The 27,428-nt window shown below is 48.7% G+C and overlaps 3 protein-coding genes across 8 annotated transcripts in view; 1 reads left to right on the top strand and 2 right to left on the bottom strand.

Moving 5' to 3' along the window:
* SMG7 (SMG7 nonsense mediated mRNA decay factor) overlaps window positions 1–8,833 on the top strand; it is a 51,176-nt gene extending 42,343 nt beyond the window's left edge. For 3 of the 4 annotated variants that reach the window (XM_066192228.1, XM_066192229.1, XM_066192227.1), the window contains 6 exons: window positions 1,178–1,327; window positions 3,719–3,799; window positions 4,379–4,538; window positions 5,807–5,977; window positions 6,091–6,242; window positions 6,734–8,833. In XM_066192228.1, the coding sequence (XP_066048325.1) occupies window positions 1,178–1,327; window positions 3,719–3,799; window positions 4,379–4,538; window positions 5,807–5,977; window positions 6,091–6,242; window positions 6,734–6,847 (828 nt within the window). In that variant the 3' untranslated portion in view covers window positions 6,848–8,833. The remainder of the gene's footprint in view (window positions 1–1,177; window positions 1,328–3,718; window positions 3,800–4,378; window positions 4,539–5,806; window positions 5,978–6,090; window positions 6,243–6,733) is intronic. The other variant, XM_066192230.1, reaches the window with a different exon arrangement.
* A 424-nt stretch (window positions 8,834–9,257) lies between these two features.
* Window positions 9,258–18,538, bottom strand: NCF2 (neutrophil cytosolic factor 2). 3 transcript variants are annotated; one of them, XR_010722411.1, is made up of 16 exons: window positions 18,285–18,538; window positions 17,765–17,847; window positions 17,387–17,495; window positions 17,054–17,191; window positions 16,643–16,750; window positions 15,644–15,703; window positions 14,798–14,841; window positions 14,461–14,602; window positions 14,105–14,167; window positions 13,664–13,742; window positions 12,514–12,557; window positions 11,848–11,999; window positions 11,664–11,775; window positions 11,290–11,452; window positions 9,907–10,104; window positions 9,258–9,287 (listed from the first exon to the last, which is right to left on the bottom strand). XR_010722411.1 is itself a non-coding variant. In XM_066192225.1 (15 exons), the coding sequence occupies exons 1-15, from the start codon at window positions 18,456–18,458 to the stop codon at window positions 10,007–10,009; spliced, it is 1,569 nt and encodes a 522-aa protein (XP_066048322.1). In that variant the 5' UTR covers window positions 18,459–18,538; the 3' UTR covers window positions 9,867–10,006. The 3 variants fall into 3 exon arrangements, 2 of the variants coding, with proteins under 2 accessions (XP_066048322.1, XP_066048323.1); XM_066192225.1 differs by lacking the exon at window positions 9,258–9,287 and having other exon boundaries at window positions 9,867–10,104; XM_066192226.1 differs by lacking the exon at window positions 9,258–9,287 and having other exon boundaries at window positions 9,867–10,104; window positions 17,054–17,188.
* Window positions 18,539–21,229: 2,691 nt separating this feature from the next.
* ARPC5 (actin related protein 2/3 complex subunit 5) lies at window positions 21,230–26,357 on the bottom strand. Its single transcript, XM_066192223.1, has 4 exons — window positions 26,169–26,357; window positions 25,192–25,264; window positions 23,278–23,454; window positions 21,230–22,504 (listed from the first exon to the last, which is right to left on the bottom strand). Exons 1-4 carry the CDS (start codon window positions 26,309–26,311, stop codon window positions 22,442–22,444), a joined length of 456 nt encoding a protein of 151 aa, XP_066048320.1. The 5' UTR covers window positions 26,312–26,357; the 3' UTR covers window positions 21,230–22,441.
* Window positions 26,358–27,428: the final 1,071 nt, after the last annotated feature.

Raw genomic sequence — 27,428 nt, 5'->3', positions numbered from 1 at the left:
GCAGCTGATAGTTTTGGGGAAGATTCTTGTCTGGCAACTGATGAAAACCATAAAAGCCACCCAAACAATTGCAGTTAAATTATTACACTTTAGGTGAATTCCTAACACTGCTGGAGTGAATTGAATGGCTGAGGCTGCAATAGGTTGAGCAATCAAGGATGGTAGCAGCAGTCTTGTGTTGAGTTTTTTTGTTTGTTTTTCCTGAAAATCCCACCACACTCAGAGAGCTAAATGGCTTCCTTAGCTCCCAGCTGCTGTAATGGAATACTTTACTTCTGTTTATGTAATCGTGCTTCACGTTGCTGTTTATAAACCCAGCGATCTCTGTTATTTATTAACAGCCCTGGAGTCATCTGTGAGTGCTTTTGGTGATGTTTATAAGGAGGCCTAAACAGAGGCCTTTTAAACCTTTGGTTGGGTGTGCCTCTGTAAATGCACTCAGGACATGGAGAAGGTCAGCTGATCTTACTTGGCTCATCCTTCCGAGAGAAAAGCCAGACAATGTACAGGAGTCTGCCCCTACCCCGATGTCAAGTTGTGGTTTTTAGATGGAGACAGGGTCAAAACCTTGTCCTCATTCCTTAAAGGGAAACCTTGCCAAGATGCCAGCACATTGTGCTAGAGAGAGAAGCTATGCCTGTGATCCTTGTACTTTAAGCATTCCTCAGTAAAGTAAAGATGTCCAGTCTGACTAGCACTGAGCAGATTTTACTGGCCCAGGGGGCTAGTCAGCTGTGTGTTGGCATAGCAGCTGTCACCAGTGGAAATAAGTCTCATGGGATTTAAACTCCACAAGCAGAAAAAAGATGATGTAAATATAGTTCTACTTGAAACCTAAATTATTCACAGGTCAGCTGTAGAAGAGTGACTATAAGATTTTGTTTGGTGTCCTTGTACGTGGAAGCCGGTTCAGTTGTGGCATGGATGCAAGGGGAGGCACACACTCCACTAATTAAAGCTCCCTGCTGTCACTCTTTTGCGTGATCCTGTCCCCGTGCGCATTTGGCCGCATGGCTGGTGGTTGTTTCTGCTCAGAGTTCCCTCAGTGTGTGCCTCAGCACCATTCTCACCTCGCCCTCTGCATGTTGCCTTTCTGCCTTCCTCTTGCTGTTCTCTCTCCTGCTCTGGCTGTTCTTTCTGCCTTCTGTTGTCTCACTGTGCTCATTTCTGTCACTAGGACCCCAAGAGCTCCCCTCTGCTTCCTCCGGACCTGTTAAAGAGTCTGGCTGCCTTGGAGGAGGAGGAAGAGCTGATTTTCTCTAATCCTCCTGATCTTTACCCAGCTCTGCTGGGGCCTCTCGCCTCTCTTCCTGGACGAAGCCTCTTTGTATGTATTTGATGTAATACTGCTACTTCTCACTCTTAACTGGCATCTCTTTCTTCTGTGAAATTATAAGAAATGTGAGATTCCTTTCTCTCCCCCATCCTTCCTGTCCACTTCCCTGCCTCACCTTCTAGCTAGTTTTCACAAGAGTGAAAACTACAGCTTTTGGGCTGAATCCAGGCTTGCTAATTTGTTCTGAAATCAGAATAAATGTGGGGTTTTTGTAAGCACAGTCCACAGGAGAGGTGTTGATGCATCACGATACATCATTTAATGCACTTGCTCTTCTGCAGTTGTATGGGTTTAGTAATAAAGGGCAGGGGGGGCACTAATGGGGCTGTGGGGAGTCATCAGGACAAGGGGGAATGGCTTCAAACTGACAGAGAATAGGTTTAGATGAGATACTAGGAAGAAATTCTTCCCCGTGAGGCTGGGGAGAAGCTGTGGCTGCGCCATCCCTGCATATGTCCAAGGCCAGGTTGGATGGGGTTTGGAGCAACCTGGGATAGTTGAAGGTGTCCCTGGGCAGTGGGGTGGAATGAGATGAGTTTTAAGGTCCCTTCCAGTCTAAGTCATTCTGCAATTCTATGATATGATTCTGTGATTATATTCTGCATATAAAAATTCCATAGAGGCAGGAGGATGCTGCCCTGTTCAATGCAGAAGAGATTGAAAAAAGAGAAAGATGGCTTTGGAAGAAAATAGCAATTAACTGCATGAACACACAATGACACTTACAGAAATACTGTCATTTTTAACAGAGGGGTTTTTTCCCCTACATTTTTTTGTATTAAAACTTTTCTAGTTTACTAGCTGGGGAGTCTCAGAGCTGTTGAATTTTTAAATTGCCTCTGAAAGTGCAGCATGCCTTTCCACTATGGCTACAAGCATATTCATTAAATCATACTCATTCAGATTAGTAGCTGTAGCAAAGAATTATTTGTGACTACTCAGAATCTCTGATTAAGTATCTTCCTCAGTTATTTTGCCTGCCATCCCAAGGAGCCGGTCACAAAACAGACACCCATTTCTGTCTCATTAGATAACTTTGCCAAGAAACTAATAGCTGCTGCTTTAGCAGCTTCCTTTGAAGCTCCTGCTGTTGTGTCTGCTGACAAATGGAAGGAAATCCTTCGCTGTGCAAGCCATGTGGATATACAGAGTGGGAATTTTGTCTGTCTTTTAAAACGTACTTTCAAAGTAATGAGCTGTCACTTTGAAAATCTAGCAAGCTAGGGGCCGCTTGCCAAGAAAATGAGGCTGTTTGTCTTAAGTTTATAGGATGAAAGCAAAAACATTCCAGGTACTGTGACTGTGTTAAAGACAGGGATGCTAGTTCTGGTTTTTGTGGTTTGAATAATAAATTTAAAAACGTCTGATATGGTGAGCTGGTGAGAGTGCAGGAGGGGGTTTATTTGTAACAACACTACAGCTTTATTTTGGTTCACACACATTTTTACTTGTGGTTTTACTAAATCTGTGGCTTGGTGATCCAGATCCTAGATTTGGTGATGTTCATTGTCTGCCAGCCAAGCTTGGTAATTTTACTTTGGTTTCTATCAGTGATAACTTAGCTATTTTTTCTCTGAATAGGCTCATTTCAAAGACACAGTTTTTCACTCCTTAATCATAGTAAGAACCAAACAAAAAGACAAGAAATATGCTGGAAATAACAACTGTGTGAGAGGAAGGTGGCATGATGATGGAAAAAAGGTCATGGTCCATAATACCTTTACATGGAAGTAAAAAGGCCAGGGGAGTTTTCGAACCTTTCTTTTAAACATTTGGGTTGGGTTTTTTTCCTTCCTCTCTACAAGTAATTTGTAATGGAAATGAGAGAGGACTATATGACACTTGGACTACTAAACCTAATTTAAAAAGCACTTAGCTGCTCTCGCTGTCTAAGAGTGTCTCTGCAACAGGGGATGCTCTCAGAACTGCAAAAATACTCTGTCAATAGCCACATACAAGAGTCTAATCTTGTCTGAAGGAGTCCTTGTGTCACTGGGAGGGATCCTGTCTCACTTGTACGAGGGTTTCTCACTTGCACAAGGTTTTACACAACCATAAGGTGTCTTTGGCAGGAGTCTCCCCATTAGATGTATCAGAGTATTAGACTTTGCATTTGAAAACCTTTTCTGGCAGTGGGGTTTGTCTGAGACTCTCAGCTGTCATGTTTGTTGATTTGTAGATTATTAATTACAGGTTGTAGGAAAACTGCTGGTTTTTTGCACTTGTTAGCTTGCCTCCCCTGTCCTCCAAGGTGCTGGAGCTAAAATGCAAGACCAGTTGTAAATGTGACCAAAACCACTTTGGCAGTTTCTGATTACACACTTTCCTCCTGGTCCCTACACTGAGCACTAACTGTGCTTTTCCCCTTTTTGGTTTCTGAAGAAGTCCCTGCTGGAAAAACCATCAGAATTGATGTGTCAGTCGTCATCTTTCCTGTCCCTCAGTGGCTTTTCTCTAAATCAGGTGAGTGAGAACCAGAGTCCAAAACCTTTTGCTGTTTCAGCCTGTGGTTAATCCAGTGGGAAATCTGAAAGAAATCTACCTGAAAAAAAGGGATATGTCATTTCACTCTGTATCAACCTTAATATTTGCCCTTTTTAGTTTTCTTCCCAAATTCATCTTAGCTATATCTCTGCAGATGTACTCTTGAATCTTGCTGAGTTCATGGGCTCTTTGCTCTCAGTGAAGTCCTGAAATTGACTGAAAATGTGCATCTCAGGGTGCTGTGGGGGGTAGGTTTTTATTTCCAGAGGAATTAATTACCTGATCTCTTCCAGAGAATTTAGCAGGGTCTTGATACAACTTTTCTCAGTACTAGGAATCTGAAGATTTTGTGAAGACTTTGTAGTCCAACCAGGAGAAATCTGTTCTGATTCAGAATGTGATGGACTTAATGTTAAATTAAATAGTCAAAGAACATGGGGCTGGGAAGTGAAAAAGGAAGTAGGAAATATTTTGAACAATAATTGTTTCCTTTGTACAGTCTCAGTGTTTGAAATAAATGTGACAGATAAGCTTTTATATTGTTTGGGTTTTTTTCAGGAAAGATATCCGAACAACAGCATGTTCAATGAGGTATATGGAAAAAACATGAATACCAGCACAAAAACAGAAGTCACCCCTTCAGTTGCCCATCAGGAGACTTCACTCTATTCTCTCTTTGAAGGGACTCCGTGGTCTCCATCCCTTCCAGCCAGCTCAGGTAATCCTGGTACGGCATTTCTTGTGACTAGTGATCTAAGAGGATTTGAGTTAATTCTAAACCAACTGCAAGTTATATGTAACTGAAAATTAAAAAAACCCTCAAACTTGCTTGACAAAGTCTCTGAAGGTTTCTGTTTTCTTTATATATCTTCAGAAATATAAGGGGAATCTGTAGTTAATATAGTGTAAGAACCTGGATTTTAATTTAAGTAGTTGAGCAGGATAAATGTTGTAGGAGGTGATAAATCCTGAAATCTCTTTAACTCAGTTTCCTGACAGCCATTTGGGAATAGTGCTTTAACTAAGATATCCATATATTTGTCCTGCTTTTTTTGTAAAAAGCAGGAGGAACTGGATTTCATAATGCTGATATTTGAAAAAGAAACTCTATGAGGGAAGAGTGGAGGAAAATACAGCAGTGTAGTGGGTTTTGTTGCATTTGTTTTTTTACTGTTAAGCAGTGCTTAAAGCAAACCAGCTTGTTAGTAATTATCTTAAGGGCATAAACCATAACTATTATGTCATAATTTAATTCTCACTAAAAATCCAGAAGAGTGTGAGAGAGGAATTAGTTGAATCTGAGAAATGAGTGGATTTAAAATAACATCTGCACTGGATGAGATGTTTGGTGGGACTTTTGCAACCAAACAGGAAAAGCCATTGTGGGTGAAATGGAGAGAGTTGTAAAGTGCTTTTATTGTAGCAGGATTTTTTGGCTCACATGCCTTCAACTCCCTCTCCTTTCACCTCTTCATTGGTTTTGTTCTGCCTGTGGACAGCCTACTTCATGCTCCCTTTCCTCTTTTGCTCACTATTGGGTTCTGGTCTGAATTGTTTTAAGACTCCCATAAGTGTCAAACATTCTGAGACTTGGGAGTTGTTTGTTGTAAACTGGCAAACTCCTCAAGTTCCTACCTAATTTTTCGATTGGTTTGTCAAGCTTGGAGACAGTTATTCTTTTAGTTTGAGACAAGTTCTTCAAGAGATGTGGGGAAAACTGGTTTTGCCTAGCCAGCCCCTATGAGGTTTCCTGAGTTTTGTTTTTCTGGTAAGTATTAAACACAGTCATTCTGTTCTTGTAAATTTTTCACTCAGAATTTAGGAATTTGCATTACACTCATGTAATAGAGGGAATAAAAGCTGCTGACCCTCAGCATTGCAGCAAACTGGGTGATGGCAGAATTTGCAGCAGCACTAAGAAATTCAAAACTGAGAGGCTCCTGCTGTCTCTGCTGACCTTTTTTCCTCTTCCCTTGTAATCCCTAGATCATTCAACACCAGCCAGCCAGTCTCCTCACTCCTCCAACCCCAGCAGCTTGCCAAGCTCCCCTCCAACCCATAACCACAATTCTGTTCCTTTCTCGAACTTCGGACCCATTGGGACTCCAGACAACAGAGACCGGAGAGTCACAGACCGCTGGAAAACAGATAAGCCAGGCAAGTGCTGGGTTCCAGGTCAGCATGGAGCTGTCAGACACCATCATCTGGTTGATGTTTGCTTTGCACTGTTTTTGCCATGTCACTTTGAACTTGTCTTTCTGCCATTTTAGCAATGGGAGGGTTTGGTCTGGACTATCTCCCAACAACGTCATCCTCTTCGGAGAGCAGCTGGCACCAGTCCAGTGCTCCAAGTGGTACCTGGGCAGTCCAAGGCCCTCCTGCCATGGAGGACTCCTCAGCTGTGCTTATGGAGAGCCTGAAGGTGGGTTTGGCTGGGGCTGTGCTCAGCGATGGTTCTGCAGGCTGAACAGTCAAGTGATGGGCATTAGCCTGTTGGAAGCATCAGAGTTCAGTGCCAGAAGCCCAAAGTTTTTCCTGCAGATTCACTTATACAGGCAGTGTGGGAGATGTCACCATTGCAGGAAGATGTCCAGTTCCTGCTGGTTTTGAGATGTTGTGGAACAAGCCCAGGCTGGCAGAACTGGAAGAAATTCTAGCATTAGCTTTGACTAGTCTAAAATTAGTAATAGTTAATGTGGGATGAATTTTTATGGTAATGAGGGTTCTGGAGCGGGATAAGTTTCTTCCAGGAAGCCTCTTTTTAGAAGGCCTTCTTTGAAGCCTGGTTAACTTTCTTGATAAGCCAGGTATGAGTGATAAAGAGGGAGAATACAGAACACGGTGTCTGCTTTCCCATGTGGCAGAGGGGCTACGTAATGCAAGCAGGTACTAGTGTTGGCTGTTTGTTTTTAGTCCATCTGGTCCAGTTCCATGATGCACCCCGGCCCCTCGGCCCTGGAGCAGCTGTTGATGCAGCAGAAGCAGAAGCAGCAGCGCGGACAAGGCGCCATGAATCCGCCGCATTGAGACAGAGGAGACAACCCTTACAACGACGGCTCCATAAACCATGGCATGTTGGGTCTGTGGGACTGGCACACACAGTCCTGTGCAGGTGGCAGCCCTCTCTTCTGTTCCTTGCTGTCAGGAGGGCGTAAGTGCTCCACCAACCCACTGAGTGTGCACAAAACATCTGCAGTGCAAGCAAACAACATCAGGAGCTCTCCCATCCCCCGGGCCCTTCGGAGGGAGAGAGGAACTGCTGTTTGGCTCACTCAGTAACCCAGTATCACCGCCTCTCACCTTCTCCATTGTGCATGTCCCCAGCCACAAGGGAAGTAAAAGCTGAGAGTAAAGGGCAGATGGGAGAAGCCAATGAGAACTTCTCAATCCTTTTCTTCTCTTTGAGGAGATACAATAGGAATCCATTAATGATTGCTTCGCTGACTGAGAATGTAGTTGAAATTACTCCTAAACATCTTTATGACTATCTCAGTAGTAAGATCACACTGAATTCTCTACACAGACGTGCTTCATAGTCAGTGTGTAGCAATGAAAGCCCCAGTTGCTGCTCCAGTCACAGTGGGTGGTGACGAGGTGGGGCTCTGTATCCTGGACTAGCAAAGGAGTTTCATGAAAGAGAGTCTGGCACTTGGCACCGCTTCACCCAGAGGCTTTGGGTGGGTTAGAGACTCCAGCATGAAATGCCTTTCTCTCAGTAGGTGTTTGAGCTATAAGGGGTGACATGGGGCATCGCAGCACTCTGCTGAAAAGCAAGTTAACTGCTATGGGGTTTTAAATTAATGTGTGATTCCTGTACATTTTACTGTAGCATAGTGGCTAGCCCCACAAAGGGCAGGCTAGTCTGTGCATTCACAGCCTGACTCATTTTAATAGGTAGGTAGAAAGCTTTCAATGGGATTTTTTTTTCTTTTCTTTTTTTTTTCTGTTTTGTTTTGGTTTTGTTTTGGTTTGGTTTTGTTTTTTCTCTTTCCATCCTCCCATCTTTGCTGAACGCTCGTAGTTTCATTACCATGGCAGAAAATAATCAGGGGTCCAGCAGGGCTGGGTGAATCCGACAGCCAGCCCAGACAGCATGGGGCATCCGCACAGCCGGTGAGGCACAGGTCAGCTCTGCAGAAACCTGTCCCAGCTGCAGCCCCAGGCTTTCAGTGCCAGAAACAAATCCAAGGCACCATGGACACACGGAAACAGCACAGTGCTGTTCATAGATGAAAAGGTGCAGAAGGGAAAAGGAAAAAAAAGTTTTATTTGCTATTTATTAGGGGGAAGGAAGACTGGAAGTTTTGTTAAAGAAAAGGACAGCGTTTTCGTTAGATTTCCCAGGGAAGTTACAGAAACAGACTCAATGTCCATTTGCTGTTTTTAGCAGTAGGGATTTGTGTGATGATTCAGGATCTCCGGGCTAGAATTCAGCTGCAGAACAAAGCACATGCAGGAGCCGAAGTGACGCTGGAGTCTGGGCAGCCCCAGGGAATACAAAAAGGGAAGGCGGAGGAGACCCAATACCCTCAGGGGTACGAGAAGCTCCCTACGAGCTCCACCTTAGCAACATCACTGTTCTGTGTTGCATTTCAAAGCTGTATTTCCTTTAACAAGTCCAAAAAGTGAAGTTCCCACCTGGTGGTCATCTAGCCCACCCTGTGTGTCCCCTCCAGCCCTTCCGGTGTGTGTCCGAGCTGTGCGCCCAGGCAGCTGTGACATTCCCGTGTTTGCACCGTCACTGACTCTTGCACCCCAGACGAGCTAACCAGGAGCACCATCTCACTCCCGGCCGTGCCAGGTCCCAGCTGCACCGTTCCACTTGTGCATGAGCACCCGGCCTCGGGAATGCATCTGTCCCCGCCTGCCCTCCAGCAGCTGGAGGAGCAAGGGAAGGGGCCCCCAACAGAAACTGGTTTGTGTTGTAAGCTTTTTTTGTGTTTTCTGTCTGTCTGTGCAAGAACTGCAGCTGCCGAAATCAGCTTTGCCTTTAATTAAACCATGTTCTCTCCATCCAGGTCTGTGTTGTAGCATTTATTTCCTGTGTGACTTGGCTTCAGGCCCTTAAAAATGCATTACTTTTCTGTAGAAGCCAGAAGAATGTTCGAAGATTTTTTTTTTATTATTATTTTTTTTTAATTCGAAAGAGACCTAAATAAATCACAGTGGTTCTGGCTTGGGCTTGGTACAGATAATTTGGTTGTGGTTTTGTGCTGCCTGCGTAGTGTGTTTTACATACTGAACTAAATGTATAGGATGGGAGCTGCTTGCAAAACTCCTCCCTCATTGCAGACTCATCCTGGTACGGCATGTGCAGTGTGCAGATGGAGGGCACGGATCCTTCTGCCACTGACTTGCCTGCAGACCAGGGTGTTCACTGTTTCCATGCTTCCAGGTATGTCACAGGAAACTCCAGGGATGTTCTGGTTTTGACATTACAGGTGTTTATTGTCTCCAGAGTAAGCTCCTTTAAAAATAAATGTGATATTTAGGTTAATGGGGCAGTGGGGTTTTCTGGACTTGCGTGATAGAATCCAGAGTGGAGAAGCCCCTACCCCCTTAGCACCTTTGGAGTAAAGCTCTGGGATTCCAGGCTGTGTCTAAGTTACTGTATCTTCTGACTGATCAGGAAAAAGGTCCCAACAGAAGAAGAGGTCCCAACCCTGAAGAAAATGTGTCTGCTTTTACTGGTGAGAGTTTTAAAGTCCCTGTCAATTTGAATTGTCAGTTGGAGCAGGTTGAGGCTATGTAGTGTCTTCTAAGATCTTGAGGTTGACACTAATGTTTTAAGGAATCAAATGCTTTCCTGGTCTGTAGCTTCCTGAACTCACTTTCCCTTCAGGATCTGCTGGCAGGGCTGTAAATGCAGGTTGTTCCACCCTCTTGTGGGTGTTCCCAGCTTCTGGCATGTCTGCATAAAAGCTTTTTTAAGGATGGGGGAACATGGCAAGTCTCCTGGCAAGCACAGGATTTAGGAATGAATGTGTTCCTAACAGGAATTAGAAACTTCTTAGCAAGATCCTGTTTAAGAGAACAACACAAAAGGTAAGAGAAAATATAAAGCTTTTAATACAAGTAGCAATAACCTTTAAAGTGAGTTTTGAGATGCAGGGATTAATATGCAGGCTACATCATGGCAACAGTTGAATTCTTGATTTCTCTCCACAACTTCAGGCTCTTTTGAAATCACTTCTCTGGGTTTTCGGTATTGGGCTGTTGAACAAATGCAGATGGGAAGATGCCCGTCTTCCCCTTGCATTTGCCTTCAAACCAGTCTTCATTCACTGGAAGGGAAGATTGACACAGTTCTTATAACCCTAGGAATGTACAGGAGCATAATGTGCTGCAGACAGGCCTGAGATCACTGTTTTATGGTGCTTCTGCTGATAAAACTTGGAGCTGTGCTAGACCCAGCAGGGAGTGGAATGTGGAAGAAAGGGAGGAATGAGGAAGAGAGCAAAGTGGTAAGGTAAGAAGAAATATCAAATGGGGGTGGGAAATTGGATCAGAATAGACCAGGGGGCTTGGAAACTGCCTTGAGTGGAAACAAAGGGAGTGTGGAGAGTGAGGAAATTATCTGAGACCTTGGTCTGTCCTCTGCAGGATACATCTGAAGTGTTTTGTCAGTTGTTTCCCATGTTCACATAAAAACCCTAAAACAACCCCCCAAAACCTCTGCCACCCATTAAAAGGGTTAACTAAAGCCTGCCAGCTCTGGCAGTTTTGCTGTGGGGGAACCAAATGAGGCAAGAACCAGCTTTGTCTTGTGAAATATTTAGCTCAGCAGTGAAGGGGAAGGTAAGATTTTGGGGTGGAGGGGGTCATCAGTATTGCGTGGTGCAAAATCTAACCTGTCAAAGGTTAGATGGGGAACTGATTGTATACTGCTGCCAAAGCCTGCCAGCCACCACAAATTATTGACATAACTACAGATAGCAAAATAGAAGGGGTTTTTGCCTTTAAAACTTATTAGTGATGTCTTGATTTCACTCAGAGGTTCAAGTGAGACGGGGAACATGCCCTGTGTATAGAATTCCTCATTGATCTTGAGATTAAGTCTGTATTCAAGTCTTCATTCCCATAGAAACACTAAGGACTAATATTGACAAACTAATGGAAGATTGTACCCTTAACAAGAAAAGTAGATGAAAGAAGGTTCCAGGTGGAAGGAATGGGACTGAGAACCTGCTCCCATTGTGGGGGTGGCAGCTAAAATGAGGCCATTTATCTCCTTGAGAGAAACCACTGTGATCGATAAGCTTAAACACAGCCCAAGTGTAGCTCCTGTCATAGATGTTTAGGAGGGGCGTGGTGGAAATGGGAGTGATGAAAATATGTTGGAAGAAGTGTGTGTAACAGGGCCATGTGAATGGCAGAGCTGGAGGGACTCTGCTGCTGCCATACCACCCTCCCTCTCACCAGAGCTGGAGGGTCCCTCCCCTCTCCTGTCCCAGGAGGAGCACAATTACCTTTGGATAAAACAAGGATCATGTCTCCTGCCTCAAACTCCAGGTCTTCAGGTTGTGTGGCTTCATAACTGTACTGAGCTACAACGTGGGTTGTTCCCATCTCCGCCAATGTTGCCTCCTGTGGTGACTCCTCTGCTTTGCTGTCTGGTGCAAACCCCTCTCCCTAGGCAGGAAACAAGCTGGTGAGGACATGACCACTTGGTTTCCTTTCTCTGTACCAGGGCAAGAGAGATGAGCTCTGCTTCTGCTCTCCACTCTTAGCTCTTCTGCCTTTCATGAGGTTGCTGGCTTCTTTTGAAAGCCACAAACCCATGCTTGTAGCAAGGAAAACAGGCAGGAGAGAAGGTGGCTGCTCCCTTGTAGCTGTCACTTACCTCTGTGCCATTGCACCAGACTGTCAAGCAGTTGTCCTTGCTCTGGTTCCAGGCCACCTCCACATTCTCTGCCCTCAGAGTCACCAGGTCCTGACCCTCCACAGGCTTGTACCTGGTGTGCAGAGGATGCAGGTGAGGAGCCCTGAAACACAGCCCTGGCTCACTGGGGCTGGCAGTGCCTCACCTCAACTCTGTGTGCTCAGGCTGCAGCTCCAGCTTCTTGCAAACCAGCTCCAGGAGCTCCCTGTAGGAGAGGCTTCGATCGACTCTCAGGGCAACTGTGAATTTGTAATGCACCTTGAGGACATGGGGGCTGGAGACAGTTGGTTCAGCCTCCTGCAGGCAGGAAATGGGATGTCACCTTGTGTGGCTTTGGCAAGCGCAGCGATGTGGAAACTGGTTGTCCGAGTTAGACCGTGCTTCCCAAGCTGTTCTTGGACGTTGGCTGGTTGGCAGCCCCAGCCTTGCTCCAGGAGAGAGCTCAATAATAGAATAGGGACTTGGCACTAAATTGTGGCTTTGGGGTAGTCAAATTAGAGCTGTGTCCACCCTCCAAACCTCTCATTCTTTTTTTTAGTTGAAATTGCTCTATTTTCCCGTCTCTCTTCCCAGTGCTACCTTCTGATGTGCTGACCCTACCAGGAGCATGTTCCAGCCAAGCTCTCTCCTATTTCTCCCTTCTCAAGTGCTTCAGGTTGACTAAGATGAGAGTCACGCAGTGGCTCTGGTCACAGCCCTGGCTTCACCTGGGGCCTGGAGGAGAACTCCCAAAAAGCAGCCCTAAGTCTCCTGATAAATGCAGATTTGTATGACCAGCAGGACCTCGGGGTCTGCGCTCACAGGACGTTACCTTTGCTGTGTCTCTTGGCTGCACCACAGTAGCAGGAACGTAGTCTGGGAAGGAAGAAAAAGGTGACTCAGGAGGTGGGATGGGATAAATTTTGTCTAAACACACAGCCAAACCTCCTGCAGGCCATCATGATCTCCAGCAACACCAACCAACCCTGGAGCCAGCAGTGGTCCCTCAAATGGATATGGAATCTGTCACAGGGGTTCTTCTGTAAGATCTAGATACAACCACAGAGCAGAGGGTTTGGCTCTGTGCCTTCCCTCTTGCAGGGATGGGAGCATGAGGAGTGGGATGTCTTTCATGGGTGGATTCAAAAAAGATAAACATGTAGCTGCTGGTTTTAGTGTCTTTGTTCTTCTGATCTCCCTAGGTCCACCCTGAAAACCTAAGGCAATCCCTGTCCTTCAATGGGGCTGTAAAGCTAAACTCAAGCCTCCAGGCAGGGTGATTCCATGCAGCTTTGTGGAAGCCTCTTCATGAGGATCTGATTTACATTTTGGCAGTGCTTTGGCATAACTGTGCTCATTCCAAGAAGAGCCCAAGCTACACTGTTGAGCGTGGTCCCACTGATTAGATGTGAGACGGCTTTTGGTGCCATATAAAGACGGTCATTGGGGTTGTTGTGTCCATGTGGTGTTTGTCCTTAATTCCATGAGCCACATCCTTCTATGTCAGCTGTACCCATGGACTCCTATGATGCTGCTCTGCTGGAGTCATGAGCTTGGGATGTGGGACACTGGGTAGCACCAGCCAGGAATCCTGTTCATACAGCTCCTTCAAGCCTAGCTCAGCTCACAGCAGCACTGAAACTATCATGGATGCCCTGCTTGAAGGAGAAGCCTATAAGGAATGTTTTACTCCAAGCTGGTTCTTGCCCCATTTGTATCTCCAGGCCCTTTTTCTCATGATTCATTGTGCTAATTAAGAGCACAGAGGGACTTGCTTTCCTCAAGGACCCCACAGGCACTACTTTACTCCATTCTCAGCACTGCAGTTGCAATCTCTGCCTCCTACTCTAATGTCTCCTAGTCCTTGACTGGAGATGGGGCAGGATTGAGAAGGAGATGAACCCTAGCCCTGGTCTCAAAGGGTGAGAACACGGCATCTCAACCTGCTGTGGGTGATGTCACCCTGTGCTCCCCACACTGACCTGGCGCCTGCCGCCGTGGCTTCTCCGGCACCGTGGAGGTGGGTGACTCAGAGAACTCAGCTTCCACAGGGGTTTCCTCCTGTGCCATGGGAAGAAGAGTGCTGTCAGTCCCACCTTACTGAGGGGCTGGAGTGCTGCTGTCTTGTGCAGATCCCCTCCAACCTGCAATTTTCCCGAAGTCTGTTTAGGATCCTGAACTAGGGAGGGGTGACTTTGCTATCTATTATCTCCCCAGCATTGCCAACGACCACTAGGGTGCCACCCACATGGATTTTGCAGATCTCTGAGGTCATGATAAGGTGACCATGAGCCAGAGGAACCAACCCCAGCATCATGAGGGGGAGAGAGTCACATATATGGATCCTACTGAGAGGCAGGTGTTGGGTAAATATGTGGAGATCTGCCCTCCCCAGGACACCATTTCCTCCTGGGCCTCCTCACCTGGATATGCAGCTTATTGTGGAGCTCCACAGGCTCAAGGAAGTTGCAAGGGACGATCCCTTTCTGTAGGGGGAGGAGAGGTGAGTAGTGATTGCTTGATAAGAAGGCAACCCACCGCTGGAGGACACAACTGGATGTGTCCTTACCCTCCTCTGCATCCAGGAGGGTTCCTGAGGCTTGAATTTTAGTTTATGCAGGTTGGGTGAACTTCACTGAACCCTTTGGCCTAAGCCAGGATGGATATAAGAGACTTCAGTCAGAAACTTACTTAATTACTGTTGGCAAGCCTCTGCCTCTGCAGAACCTCAACCGTAATCTGCTGTCTGCCCCGTCTGTCCAGCACACTCTTGGTATACCTTTCCATTGAACATCACTGTAGCCCAATTGTCCTTCTCTTTCTTCAGGACAAAGACAATGTTTCCTGGCAGGACCTGCAGCTCCTCAGCGGTCTCGGGAATGAACTCGTACATGACCCGGTGTGGCTGCCCTCTGAGGGCCCTAGGTGTGGGAGCAGTGGACAGGTCAGGAATGTTGGCAATGCTGTTGTTTTACCTTGTAGGGAGAATGCAGACCTCTGCCTCCATGTTTCTACATTCCCCATGAGTTCTGGGTGCCAGCTGGATGCTTGGCTGCAAGAGTGCAGGATGGGATTGTGCCTGGCTGTGTGGGTTTTCCATCCTTTATCCAACTTACCTGAGAATTTCTGGGGTCTTGGGCCTGGGTGGAGGACCAGAGGCCTGCCAACAGGAAGACAAAAAGGAAAATACCAGTAATCCAGAGAATTTTGTTTGCTTTGCAGAAATGTCCTGCAGCCTTTTACCATGTCTGCCCTCACCCCAACACTGTTCCTTCCTCCACGTGCAGGTGCCTTAAGTGCCACGAGGAATATCACTGGCTTTGTTCCTTCTAAGGAACAGTTTCCACATTCTTCAACATACTGTTGGTTTTCAGAAGCACAATCCTTTTTGCATTCCTGATTTTAGTTTCAGTTCACAGAGGATTGAGATTGGCAACATCTGTCTACACTGAGAAGGCTGTAATTTATCTTGTGCAACGGTGCTGTGCTTCCCCATATCCTCCCAAAAACCTCCTGGAAAAACTCCTGCCACGTTTAGAAATGGGAAGATGCCACTACATCATCTGGAAAATGGCACAGGAAATGCAAAGGTGTTCTGGAATGGGCAGGAGGTGAAAAGTGAGAGCAGAACTGCCGTTGTTTCTCCACTCAGCCCTAGGCAGACAATCCCTAATGAATCCTTCAGGAAGGGTCAGAGACAGCTCCCTGCAGAGAGCCATCACCCTGCTCACTACTTCCCCGTGCAGAGAACCAGCTTAACCTCAGCCATAGCTGTGGGTGGGTTTGGGATGAGCTTCCTGATGCTGGAAGGAGCAGCTGATCCGTGGAAGCAGTGCCCACCTCCTCCCCACAGCAGTGGCACAGAGTTCAGGGTGGTAAGGGTGCTGTTTGCTCCCCGCTGTGGATGACAGCCCCCCCATGTCATCCTGCACTGAGCGTGCTGTTCACTGACTGAGTCTTACCTGTGGCTGTAGGGGAGCGAATCCTGAAAAATCGTCCTTGTCCACCACAGATGCCACCACCTAGAGCCAAAGACAAATAGTGACTGGGTGCCTGTAGATCTCTCTCAGACCACTGATGTCCACCCTCCTCCTCTGCTGTTGGCCAAGCCAAGCTCTTCAGGATGCTTTAATCTCAGGAGGAGCTATGATTTTAGGCTAAGCACCTTGAACTACAGCCTGAGTGCCTCTGGCACCAAAGCTCCCCTCTCAACTGTGGTAAGTTTTCTGCTCTTAGCCTGGCTGCTCCTGTGGTTTGAGGCATTATAATCTAAAAGTTTCTGTTTTAATCAGAAATGTTGAAGGGAGCCAAAGTGTCCAGCTCAAGCCCATACCTCTAACAGGTGACCTTAAATGTAATTTAGAAAGCTGATACAGTTTTTTGTGCATGTTTCTGGCACTCAAGGTGCTGCCTGGCTGTCTGATTCCCCAGTGCCTGGTTCCTTTTCTGGACAAGTGTTGCCTCCCAGGACCTGAGCCAGGGGTGGTATCCCAGTGACTGGATTTTGCACACTCACAGGAGAAAAGCTTGCTTGTTTATCTGAGCTGAAAAGCCCTTTTCAAACAGAGAGGTGGAAGAACTGGAGGTTGTTTGTGGGTGTCAAATAGCTCCCTTCCACCACCCCTGAAAATGTCTTGGCTTGAGCTGAAGCTCCAGTGGGATCTTTCCAGGTCATTGCTGACTATCCCTCATGTCTCACTAAGGAGAAAAATTAGAAATAGGTCATGCTCAGCAGGAATGTGCTTTTAGCTCCTGTATTCTTGCAGACTCCGTTTCCCACGAGATCCCTCTGTGCCATCCCTCTCTCCAGGTCTGGCAGATGCCTGAGGCAGAGACCAGCTCCCTATCTCTGGCTGCCTACCAGGCAGCAGACAGCAGCTCAGAGGGGCAATGAGAAGGTGGCCAACAGCTCTTCTCCACCCACAGGCTTGGCCTGAATAAATGGTATAGATCTTTCTTACCATTGCTTTTCCTAAGTAGTCTTTCTTCTCCAGCTGAGCCACTTGCTTCTCGTTTGGTCTGAACAGCTTCCCTGCAGGAATGGCCACCAGGTCACAGCACTTCTGCTTCTGTAGCACAGAGAACTTATGGAAACTTTGGAGGTGAGAGCAGGGCCTGATGAATGTCCCTTCTGCTCTGGGCTTGGGGGCTGCTCCATAAAGCCAGGCCACCATCATGACAGCCCAATCCCAGCCGTGGTGTAGTCCATTGAATCCCATCTTCCCATTCCTGCCTCCCTAGTGACCCAAAGCTCTTCCCACTTTGTCCCACTACAATATCACTGCATTTTAATCCTGCTAAAAGGTGGATGTGCTGTCAGTGGGATTTCCCTCCTTCTCCCTGGTGGGGCTGTGAGATTTGCTCCTCCATACCAGGATGGCTTCCATCGCCCTGTCTATCTTGTTGTGCTGGGGCTCGCTCTTCATGCTCATGGCCAGGGTCAGGTGCTCCTCAGCCTTCTCCCAGTTCTCCATTGTGGCGTACACCAGTGCAATGTTGCAGAGAATCTGCTGGAGGGAGCAAGAGAAAGAGCTCTCGGAACAGCCGGACTGCTGCCAAGAGGAAAGGAAAGGACAGTGGGGCTGTGGCACTGCACCTGCTTGCTTGGTTTCTGCAAGGTACAAAGACTGGCTGTCTCCTCTTTAGATTTCTCATGCTGGGGAACAGACCTTTGGGATCAAAGCTGGTGGCCAAGTGTGTCTCACCTCGCAGGCAAAGAGCCGGTAGTGCAGCCCCAGGATCTTGTAGTCGATGAGTTGGTTGCCTCGCAGCTGGGCCAGCGCCTCTTTGAAATCCTCAATGGCCTTTCCATGGCTGTGGAGCAGAGGATGAGAGAGTCACCTGCTCGTGACGGCAACCTGCCTGCCTCTAAGCCTGTACTCAGATTTGGTGACTTCAGTCGGGTCTCCCCTCTATCCTTGCAGTGTTTCAGACAGGACTGCAGTGCTGAAGAGTAGGAGCCTGTTTGACCTCGAGGGGTTTCAGTCTGGGCTCTGGGGCACTAACCTGCCTGGGGCCATCCTCAGATGATAGCTGGCATCTCTATAAGCGGCAAAAATGAAACTTGAAACTCTTCCACTCACTTCTGCCTCCGGTAAAACACAGTCCCCCGCTGGAAATAAGCCACTGCCAGGTGCTTGTCGCAGCCGATGCTCCGGGTGAATGCCTGCAGAGGTAGGAGTGGAGCAAAAGACTTAAAAAACCTGAGGGTGTAGAGCAAGTTGTACCTGTCCTGCCTTAGCTGAGTGGCTTGAGCTGGGCTCTATGGGCTGTGTCTCCCTGCAGCACTGAGCATTGGGCGGGGGAGAGCCTGTACCAGGCTTCTGGGTTTTTTTGAGCTGAAGCCATCTGCCAGCATGGTCACCTCCTGGAGAGAGGAGAGTGAACAGTGAGCTGTGTTATCACTGCTGCTGCCTCATCTCTGATTCACTGACAGAATAGGTTTGGCAGCCTAGGGCTGTCCCCCTTCCTCGCAGATTTAAAAGGCCCCGAATCCATCCCTTAGACCGTGATCCTTTCAATCCCTTCCTTCCCCACCATGTCTATGTATCTGGGCAAGTCCCAGAGGTGAGAGGATGAGCGGCCCTAGGGGCTGTACCTTACCTGCTCCGCCTCCTCCAGCTTCCCCAGGACAAGCTGGATGCAGCCGATGTTAAAGCAGATTTTGGCAGGGGGGTTCTGGACGGCTGTGAAAGCATCCAGGGCAGCACCCCACTCCCTCCTGTCCGCTGCACACACCCCTTCTTGCCACAGCCGGATCGTCTCCACCAGGGACATGGCGTGGCGGGAGTGGGATCCACGTGTCGCGGGTCTCGCCCCTCTCCCCGTCCTCCCTTGTGGCGCGGCTCGGCCTCTCTGGCTCCCTTCAGCCTGTACTTCTGCCTTTCCCCCGCCCCTGTCACAAACCTGGCAGGAAGTGGCCTCACCGCATCATCAGCCCCGGGATGGGGAAGTGGGGCTGAGGCTGCCTCTGACATAGCGGGCTCCCATGGGGTGCATCCCTGCTCCTCTCGGGCAGCCACTCCTCGCCTACTCGGGTTTTGATCTTCCGTTTCATACTTGAAAAGCCGTGGATTTTGTCAGCTGGGTGGTTCATCGGGTCAAATTTCAGGTTGCAAAACGCCAGGATGAGCGCTGGGCTGAGCCGTTGGTGCCCTGCAAAGAACAGTCTCATCATTGCTAAGCGGTTCCTGCAGGCACAGTTGGGGGGTGAAGTAGAGCCCAAGGCACCACCTGGGAAACCCTTGGTCCTTCCCACCCCCACTGTGTTGTCCCAGTGCGGAGTTTCACTGCTGAGGGCACATGGAGCTGCCCATGGATGAGATTCCTGGGGCAGTAGCCATGCTGCACCATGTCCCGAGAGCTCAGCCCAACATCACTTCTGTCCTGGTGTTTTAGGGCCAAGGAAGCATAACTGGCTCTGGAGCACTGGGGGGAGCACAGGGCCAAGATGAGTACTGGGCACGTGGTGACAGCAGGATTCTGACCTGCTGCTGACTCACAGATTTGGAGCTGGCTGCTCCACACATGGTTTGTAAGCATTTTTGGAAGTACTTTGCCTCTGCCCCATCTACCAGCAATGTGATGTGCATTTTGTAAGAGCTTAAAATATGTCAGCAAGACTCAACCCTTGTGCCTTTACCAAAACTTCCCCAGCAAATTACGTAAGTCCAGCAGTGGGAGGGAGGCTGGGGAGGTGACTTCTGAGTACTGCTGATGGAGAAACCCGAGCCCCTGAGCAGCAAAGACTGGGTTTTAATCCAAAGTAGGACCAAACAGAACTCTGAGCCTGGGCCTCTCTGGCTCTTCAGCTGTATGTGTGCCCTCAGCATCCCAGCTGGCTCCTATGGGCTTCCCATGGGAGTATGGAAGACTCTCCGATCTCCAGGAAAGCAGAGGGAGATGCAACCAGCTGAAGTGATGCTCAGGTAAAAGGGTAGGAATAACAACATGGTGAGTGTAAAAACACCCCTCTAGGTGCCTTTTCTGATTCCTGCGAGGGATGGGAGACCCATGGAGCTGAAAAAGGTTCACCTTATTGGAGGCATAATTTTCTGCTTATTTAATTGTCTGAATTGGTGCATTGCTCAGTCAGGTTTATCCCAAAACCAGTACAAGGAGAGCTGGAGGAGGATGAGAGGTCATCCCCGTTGGAATGCTCATAGCAGCTGTCCTTCTGCCTGGGTATTTGTAATTTAACAGTGAGATTTCAGAGCTGTGAAAAACACAGCCCTTTTTGCAAGAGCAAGTCTCTTGTTCCCCTTTCTCTGCTCAAAGCTGACTCAGTAGGTAAACTTGTTTCTTCTACCATAACGTCCAACAGGAAGTGAGTAACAGAGATGATCTTTCCTGTGGACGATTCTTGGAATCCAGCAAACCCAGATTGTCAATAGGTGGGTCAGAAATAGAGAAATGTCCAAAATGCAGCTGGGGTGCAGTGCACTTTTTGACATTGTATAGCAACAATCTGTACAATTTATAATTTCTGAAGAGTCAAAAAAAGACTCTTCAGATTCAGGCACAAAGAAGCCCCCATTATGGACAAGCAAAGACCTTTTTGTGAGGAGTTTTATTGGGCAGGAGAAGTGGAGGAGCATGTCCAGCTTAATCCCAGGAAGGCAGGTCAGAGCTCTCTGCACAGGACCTGGGGGGTTTAGCTCTTTTCCCAAATGGTGGCGACACTGAGGTGGATGTGAGGACAGCAGCAGCTCTCAGCCTGCACTAAAGCAGGATGCGACTGAGAAGGTGCCACTGCCATGTGCTCTAGCTTGAGCTGAAGGCAGCAGAGCTCTGCAAACCCTGTCACCCTTCCCAGTCTGACCTGCATGAGGCTCTCCATTGAAGGCTTTCTTCTCCTAACAGGAATGTGAACCCCTGTCATGGTGTCCATACCATCCACCAATACAAGCAAAGCAGGATTTGGAGGAAAGAGGCTGGTTTTTAAGACTAGATTTACTTTTTCCCTTCCTGGTACTCATTACCAGCAGAGCTGCCCCTGCAAATCCTGCCCTATCCCCACACCAATCCATGTTTTAGCACATCCCTGAACAGAAACACAGATGTACGTGTTCTGTAATTGTTCCTACCCATTACAGCCTCTGCTAAGGGATCTGCAAAACCTTAAGACCACTCTTTTTATTCACTTCATTTATCTAATGCCACCTAGAGGCAGATAACTGATTAGATAACTGATCCGCTTTGGCATCAATTGCTTTGGAAAATATTTCCCACTTCTCTGAGATTACAGTTTATTTTTTAAAAATTAGGTTCATTGATGTCTTAACCCAAATCTGTGCAAGTGGAAAGAACCGGAGAAGCCAATCACAGTCCCCAGCAGAGTCGTAAGGACAGAACCCTCACTGCACAACCAGGACAATTTCTGTAGAGATCTTTGGGTGAAACATGGATGCTTTCTGTTGCTTCTGTAGCAAGGCTGGATCTCCCACTTGGTGATCTCAGTGCCTCCTGTGGTTGTGCCCGTGTCCTGCACAGGTTTAGGGGTAATCACTCTGGTTCCTGTCTCCACTGAAGGCATGTCAGACACTGAGTAAATATTCAGTGATGGTTTATTGTCTGGTCTTTATTATTATTACAAAAACAAAGCAGATATCAAAAAACAGCAAAGATTTCACAAGGTCCCCAACAGTTTTTACACGACTGAACTGTAGTAAAATAGTGAAATTAAAACAGATGTATTTCAGTCCTGGCCCCAAACCTTCTATGGTGATCCACGGTCTGGGATGCCTCAGGGTTTCCTAATTCGCTAAAATACTCCTCTTTATTTGGGAACCTGACTGGCCCACTAGCTAACATGATGAGGCACAATGCAACAGGAATGTGAGCTGTCTGGTATCCTTACAGACCCTACACAACCAGAAAACAAAACAGGGGAGGCTCTGCAAAGACGGTGTTGATACCAGGATATGGTTCTCAGACTACCCCAAGCAGCCATTTAGTTGTGCTTGACAAAACCAAATCACTTTCCAGTTGCTGAAATGTGATTCGCTGTGTAAAAGCTGCTTTTTCTTCTTCTCCTCAGGATCTTTGGTCCCCAAAATAAGAAGAGTTCACTGGGTTGGGCTCTAGTGTAAATGGACCATTAACCTTTTAAATTCCACTTTCCAAACTACACGATGGACAACTCCATCTCCCTGTGACCTTCCCACTGTGGACCCAGCATCAGACTGATGGCAAGGAACCTGAGCAGGTTAAGGAAAATACTCAGCTCTCTGGAATGATAATTGGGGGTGGAAAAGAGCTTTTCTTCTCTCCTATTCACGGGTGTAGGGTCAGAGGTTGACCAAAGGCAACGTGGTCCAGTTACCTGTGTTAATAATAGCTGCCCCACTTCTCAAATATCAAGATTTTAGCTCAAAACACTGCTTGGCTAGCAAAAAAATTAAGACATTGCCCTGTGTCCCTCAGCATTTGCTCAGAGAGTCAGGTCCAAATCTGCCACGATTACACACAAACGCAAATCACCCTAAACACCAAATTGTTTACATCACTGAATACATCACTGAAAGGCTGGTGCGTACCAAATATTCCTGTTAGAAGTAAAATTCCACCTTCATAATTTTCCAGAATTGAACTGCAGAAGAGATCACAATGCACATAATTGGTGGGGTATGACAGAAGCAGCAGGGTGAAGGCAAAGCTGGGGGACAGGGCTGCCCTGGGGCCGCCGTGCCGGGACAGGACAGGAAGGGATAAGGGCTTGTAGCAGCGGCTCCCTGCTGGAGTCACACTCCCTGCTGCAGTTACACTGTCTTCCTGGCAGTCAGGACACGCACAATGGAGCCAACTCCTCCGGCAGCCAGCGCCTGCAAAGGGAAACATGGCAATCAACACCAGGCCAGGGCAGATACAGCCTTCCAGGGCCTGAACAGGCTGACAAGAATGATGGAGAGGGACTTGGACATGGCCTGGAGTGACAGGACAAGGAGGAAGGGCTTCAAATTGACACAGAGTAGAGTTAGGTATCAAGAAGAAATCCTTCCCTGTGAGGGTGGGGCGGCCCTGGCACAGGTTTGCCAGAGAAGCTGTGGCTGCCCCTGGATCCCTGGAAGTATTCAAGGCTAGGGTGGACGGGGCTTGGAGCAACCTGGGACAGTGGAAGGTGTCCCTGCCCATGGCAGGGGTGGAAGGCGATAAGCTTTAAAGTCCCCTCCAATCCAAATCATTCTGGGAGTCTATGAAATTAATTGGATCACATTTATATTGCACGTGAGTATTTCCCTGCCCTCCACAAAACACCAGCAGCCAGGGTGCCAGGGTACAATAATCATACTCAATTTCAAGAAAGCTATTTAACTTTAATTCAGCTTTCATTTCCCTGCATAACCAAGCTGCAAATTTTGCTTCCCTTCAGGAAGGAAATTCTCCTTCAACCTACTTGAATCACTGGATGAAACCATTTTGTTTGCCTCAGTCTAAGAGAAACCCAAATTTTAACTGCTGGGTGTGTACCCAAGGAAGCAGCAGTGGGCAGGAGATATAACTCAGCTGTGAGCTCCAGGGCCATACCGTTGTCACAGCCTGAATGTGGCACTTGAGTCTCACCAGTCAGGAAGGGGCTCAGGGCCTGGGCACTCACCTTCTCATGCCACTGCAGCAGCACAGCACTGCTGTTGTCAGAGGGGCTCTCAAAGCCCTTGTAGATGTACTTCATGAGCAGGTCCACCCCGTTCTTGTCCAGCGACTGCACCGCCTTCTCGATGTCATTGGCTTTGAAGGAGATAAGCACCTTCAGCACGATGCTCTCTGCACGGTCCTGTCAACAGGCAGGCACAGACACAGCCATCCTCGTGTGAGCTGCAGCCAAACACTGCTCCTCTCTCAAACAAAGTGAATCAGAGCATTCTTCTCTTTAACAGCTCTGAAGAGGACTGTGCGTGAAGATCTTGTCATGGTAAGATATAACAGACACATCCTCCCAAGGATAAACAATGTAAAAGAGTTTAACACGTTTGCCCTGCTTTAGTTTCTCTGAAGTTTTTACTTTTCTCTGTGTTTGCAATTCTCCACCCCTTAATTATGGCTAAATAGTAAATGCAGATACGGAAGCTCAAGATCTATCAAGTTCCAAAATAATTATAACAATCAAGTGCTTGTCTGGGCCTCCTTCCCACCAGAGCCTTTTCCATACCTCTGTAGTGTAAAAATGTGACGTTTCCATACTTCTGTAGTGTAAAAAAAAGTGACACAACCATTATAACCCAGGGAAACGCCACTGGCAGCCTGAAAGAGGTGACTGCTGGAAGCCACGTGTTTTCCAAGCAGTCAGCTGCTGTCCCAGGTACACTGGATGCAGACTAGCCATTAATATTAAGCATTAATAACCATTGATCTGGATGTCATTTCAGGCCTGGGAATGTGTGTGGTATGCTTACAGCAGCAATTAGCAATGTAATCAGCAAGGAGCAGCTCTTCCTGTTCATCCATCACTAACTGAGGCAGGATGAGGGAAGAATGATTCAGGGTTGCTGGACTTTTGAATAATTCCATCACACAAACACTTCAGGCACCTTCTTCCTACAGAAACTATGGATGTCAGTTTTCCTGCCCAATTTCATATCCCATAATCACTTGGCTTAGCAAGACTTCTCACATGACTGTAAAATTAAGTTCCAAAGATAACAAAAAATTAAGGCATGTATTAATGTTCAGTCGTTCTGCCCTCTACAATTCCACCACCAAGTGTATTCTTAAATCCTTCAATAGAGGGCTAATGGAAACAAGTCACTAATGTGAGGACAAAGCTATACAGCCCTATTTGTAACAGCTGGTTCTCAGAGCTCTGTAAAGCCCTTCAGGGAGAAGGGCTGGGGCTGCAGGAACAGCTCTGCCAGGAACCATGCAGCAGGGAACCATGCCCCTGGGCCTCTCCTTGGGCAAGAAGTGACTGCAGGCACTCACCAGCTGGGCAGTGCCCTATCTTATCAGCCTGTTCCTCCCACGACTGCAATCATGAGCTATTCAGGACTCATCCTGGGGATATTCAGAAATGCACATACCCAAGAGACTCCCACACTCTGTCACAGGGGGAGGGCTCGCTTTTCCTGAGGTTTTAACAGCTTCATTTTGATTGGATGTGGTAAAAAACAATTCTTCCTTTTTTGTAGGCTCACTGCGGGTGGTTTCATTAGTCAGAGGTGACAACTGCAACCTGGTTCCCTGAGTACACAATGATTACATCTGTGAGCTGCCAAGTCTGGTCTGAGTCAGACACAGGAACCTGGTGACACCTGGGCACACAGAACACGATCAGCACTGGCAGGAGAACCACAGCTGACCCAGCACTAAGGTAAAGGTACCTGGACACGTGACACCTGAGCTACAGTATTTGGAACAAAATTTAAACACTTGTGGTCACGGGTGTTTCAGCATCAGGGAATACCCTAAATTCTGCTTCTCTGGCCTTCTCAAGGTACAACTAGTCACACAGAGGTAAGAGAGACACGAAAAGATTTTTAGGGAGTAACCTAGGAGCAAGCAGTTGCTATTTTACCTTCACTGCCTGGTTCTTTGTGTTGATGGGAGGGTTCTTGAGAGCTGCCTGCAGTGCAGCCATCATGTTCCCTGTGCCAGATGGTTAAGGACCAGACACCACGTACATGGACATCGAGTACCAGGACAGCCATACGTGTAGCTGGCTGGTGCATGACTGAAAACACTCTGATGCAAGGAGTCCCTCACCAGCTAAGAAGACATTACAGCCTAAGACAGCAATTTTCAGGCCATTTGAGGCAACTGCAGCATCAACAAGCAGCTGTATAGTTCCACAACTGTTGAATACTTCCTAGGCCTCTCCTTGAATGAAGGTCCAAGTAAAAGAAACCATTCTCCATCACTTCGGCAATCTGTAGCCCTCGAGAACAGGTCTCAGCTCGGCACATCCAGCCACGGGGACAGCAGCCCAGCAGCAGCCCTTGGGAAGAGTGACCTGGGGCCAGGTGGGCGAGGCAGCCCTAGCAGCGGGCATAGGGAACTCTTTGGGCACAGGAAACCCCCTCTGAACATCGCCCCGGGACACTGCGGCTGCTGCGGGCAGGCGAGGAAGCTGCGCTGCCTTCCCTCCGCCAGCCCCTTCCCTTTCAGCCTCTTCCCCTTCAGCTTCCTCCCCTTCCCTCTGCCAGCCCCTTCCCCTTCAGCCCCTTCCTGCTGTCAGCCTCCTCCCCTTCAGCCTCTTCCCCTTCAGCTTCTTCCCTTTCCCTCTGCCGGCCCCCTCCCCCTTCAGCCTCTTCCTGCTGTCAACCTCTTCCCCTTCAGCCTTTCTGCCGCCAGCCCCTTCCCCCTTCAGCGTCTCCCCTTGTCCCGCCAGTCCCTTCCCCTGCAGCCCCTTCCCCTGCAGCCCCTTCCCACCGCCAGCCCTCTCCCCTTCCAGCGCTTCCCGCCCGCCGCGGTGCCCGCTCGCCGACGTTCCCCTATAAGGCCGCCCCGGCGGCGGCCGCGCCCGCTCCGCCCCCGCCGCTCCCTTCAGGATATTGCCGCAGGCACGAGTCCACTTCGCCCTCATCGGGCCCCGCTTGCCCGTCGCCCCCGTCCTCCTCATCCACGAACTTGTTCTCGTCGTACTCGTCCACATCCACCCGGCGGAACCGCGCCGAGGACGCCGTGTGCCTCGCCATGGCCGCGCCCGCCCCGCGCAGCCGCTGCCGGCCCGGGCCCAGCCCCGCCCCGGGCGGCGCCGGCGCAGCGGGAGCGCCGTCAGTGAATCCCGGAGCGGCCTCCGCTGGAGGGGGCCCCCGAGCCATCTCATCCCACCCTGCCGCGGGCAGGGACACCTCCCACCGGCCCAGGGTGCTCCAAGCCCTGTCCAACCCAGGGATGGGGCAGCCACAGCGTCTCTGGGCACCCCGGGCCAGGCCCTCACTCACAGGGAACAATTTCTTCCCAGCATCCAGTCTAAACCTACTCTCTTTCAATTTGAAGTTTCACAGATTCACACGATATTCTGAGTTGGGAAGGACCCACAAGCATCATCGAATCCGGTTCTTAAGTAAATGGCTCACATTGGAATTGAAGTCACAACTTTGATGCTTGTCCTGTCATCCCAGGCCCTTGTAAATAGTGTGTTCTCGTGATTCCCGTCAGCTCCTTCAGGCACTGCAAGGCCACAGTGAGGTCACCCCAAAGCTTCTCTTCTCCTGGCTGAACAATCCCAGCTCTCCCAGCCTTTCCTCCCAGCAGAGCTGCTCCATCCCTCTGACCATCCTGGGGCCTCCCCTGGACTCTCTCCAGCAGCTCCAGGTCCCCCTGTGCTGGGCCCAGGGCTGGGGCAGCTCTGCAGGTGGGGTCTCACCTGAGCACAGGGGCAGAGGGGCAGAATCCCCCGTTCCCTGCTGCCCACGCTGGGGCTCAGCCCGGGGCACGAGGGGTTCTGGGGTGGGGCAGCTCCAGCTCACCCACAGCAGCCCCAAGTCCTTCTTCCAGGGGCTTGGGAGATCTCCCAGGATCTGCTCATCCTCAATCTGGATTGACCCCGGGGGTTTCCTTGACCCAGGTGCAGCAGAAGCACTTGGTCTTGTTAAATTTCATGAGATTCCCATGAGCCACTTCCCGAGCTTGTCTGGATCCCTCTGTCCACCCCAGGACAGTGCCAGGCTGGGCAGGACTCCGTGTGGGCTCCAAGGGAAGTCGGAGCTGCCCTGCTCAGACAATGTGTCCTGTGAGGCTGCTCAGGGAGCCCCTACTCCAACAGCACCTAGTGACCTTGAGAGTCAAAAAATAGCCACAGCCTCATTG

The sequence above is a fragment of the Chamaea fasciata genome, unplaced genomic scaffold (assembly GCF_029207755.1).
Source record: "Chamaea fasciata isolate MVZ Bird 193981 ecotype frontalis unplaced genomic scaffold, bChaFas1.0.hap1 SCAF_10, whole genome shotgun sequence".
Lineage (NCBI taxonomy): Eukaryota > Metazoa > Chordata > Aves > Passeriformes > Sylviidae > Chamaea > Chamaea fasciata.
The sequence above is the reverse complement of the archived record's forward strand: the minus strand, read 5'-3'. Positions and strand labels throughout refer to the sequence as shown.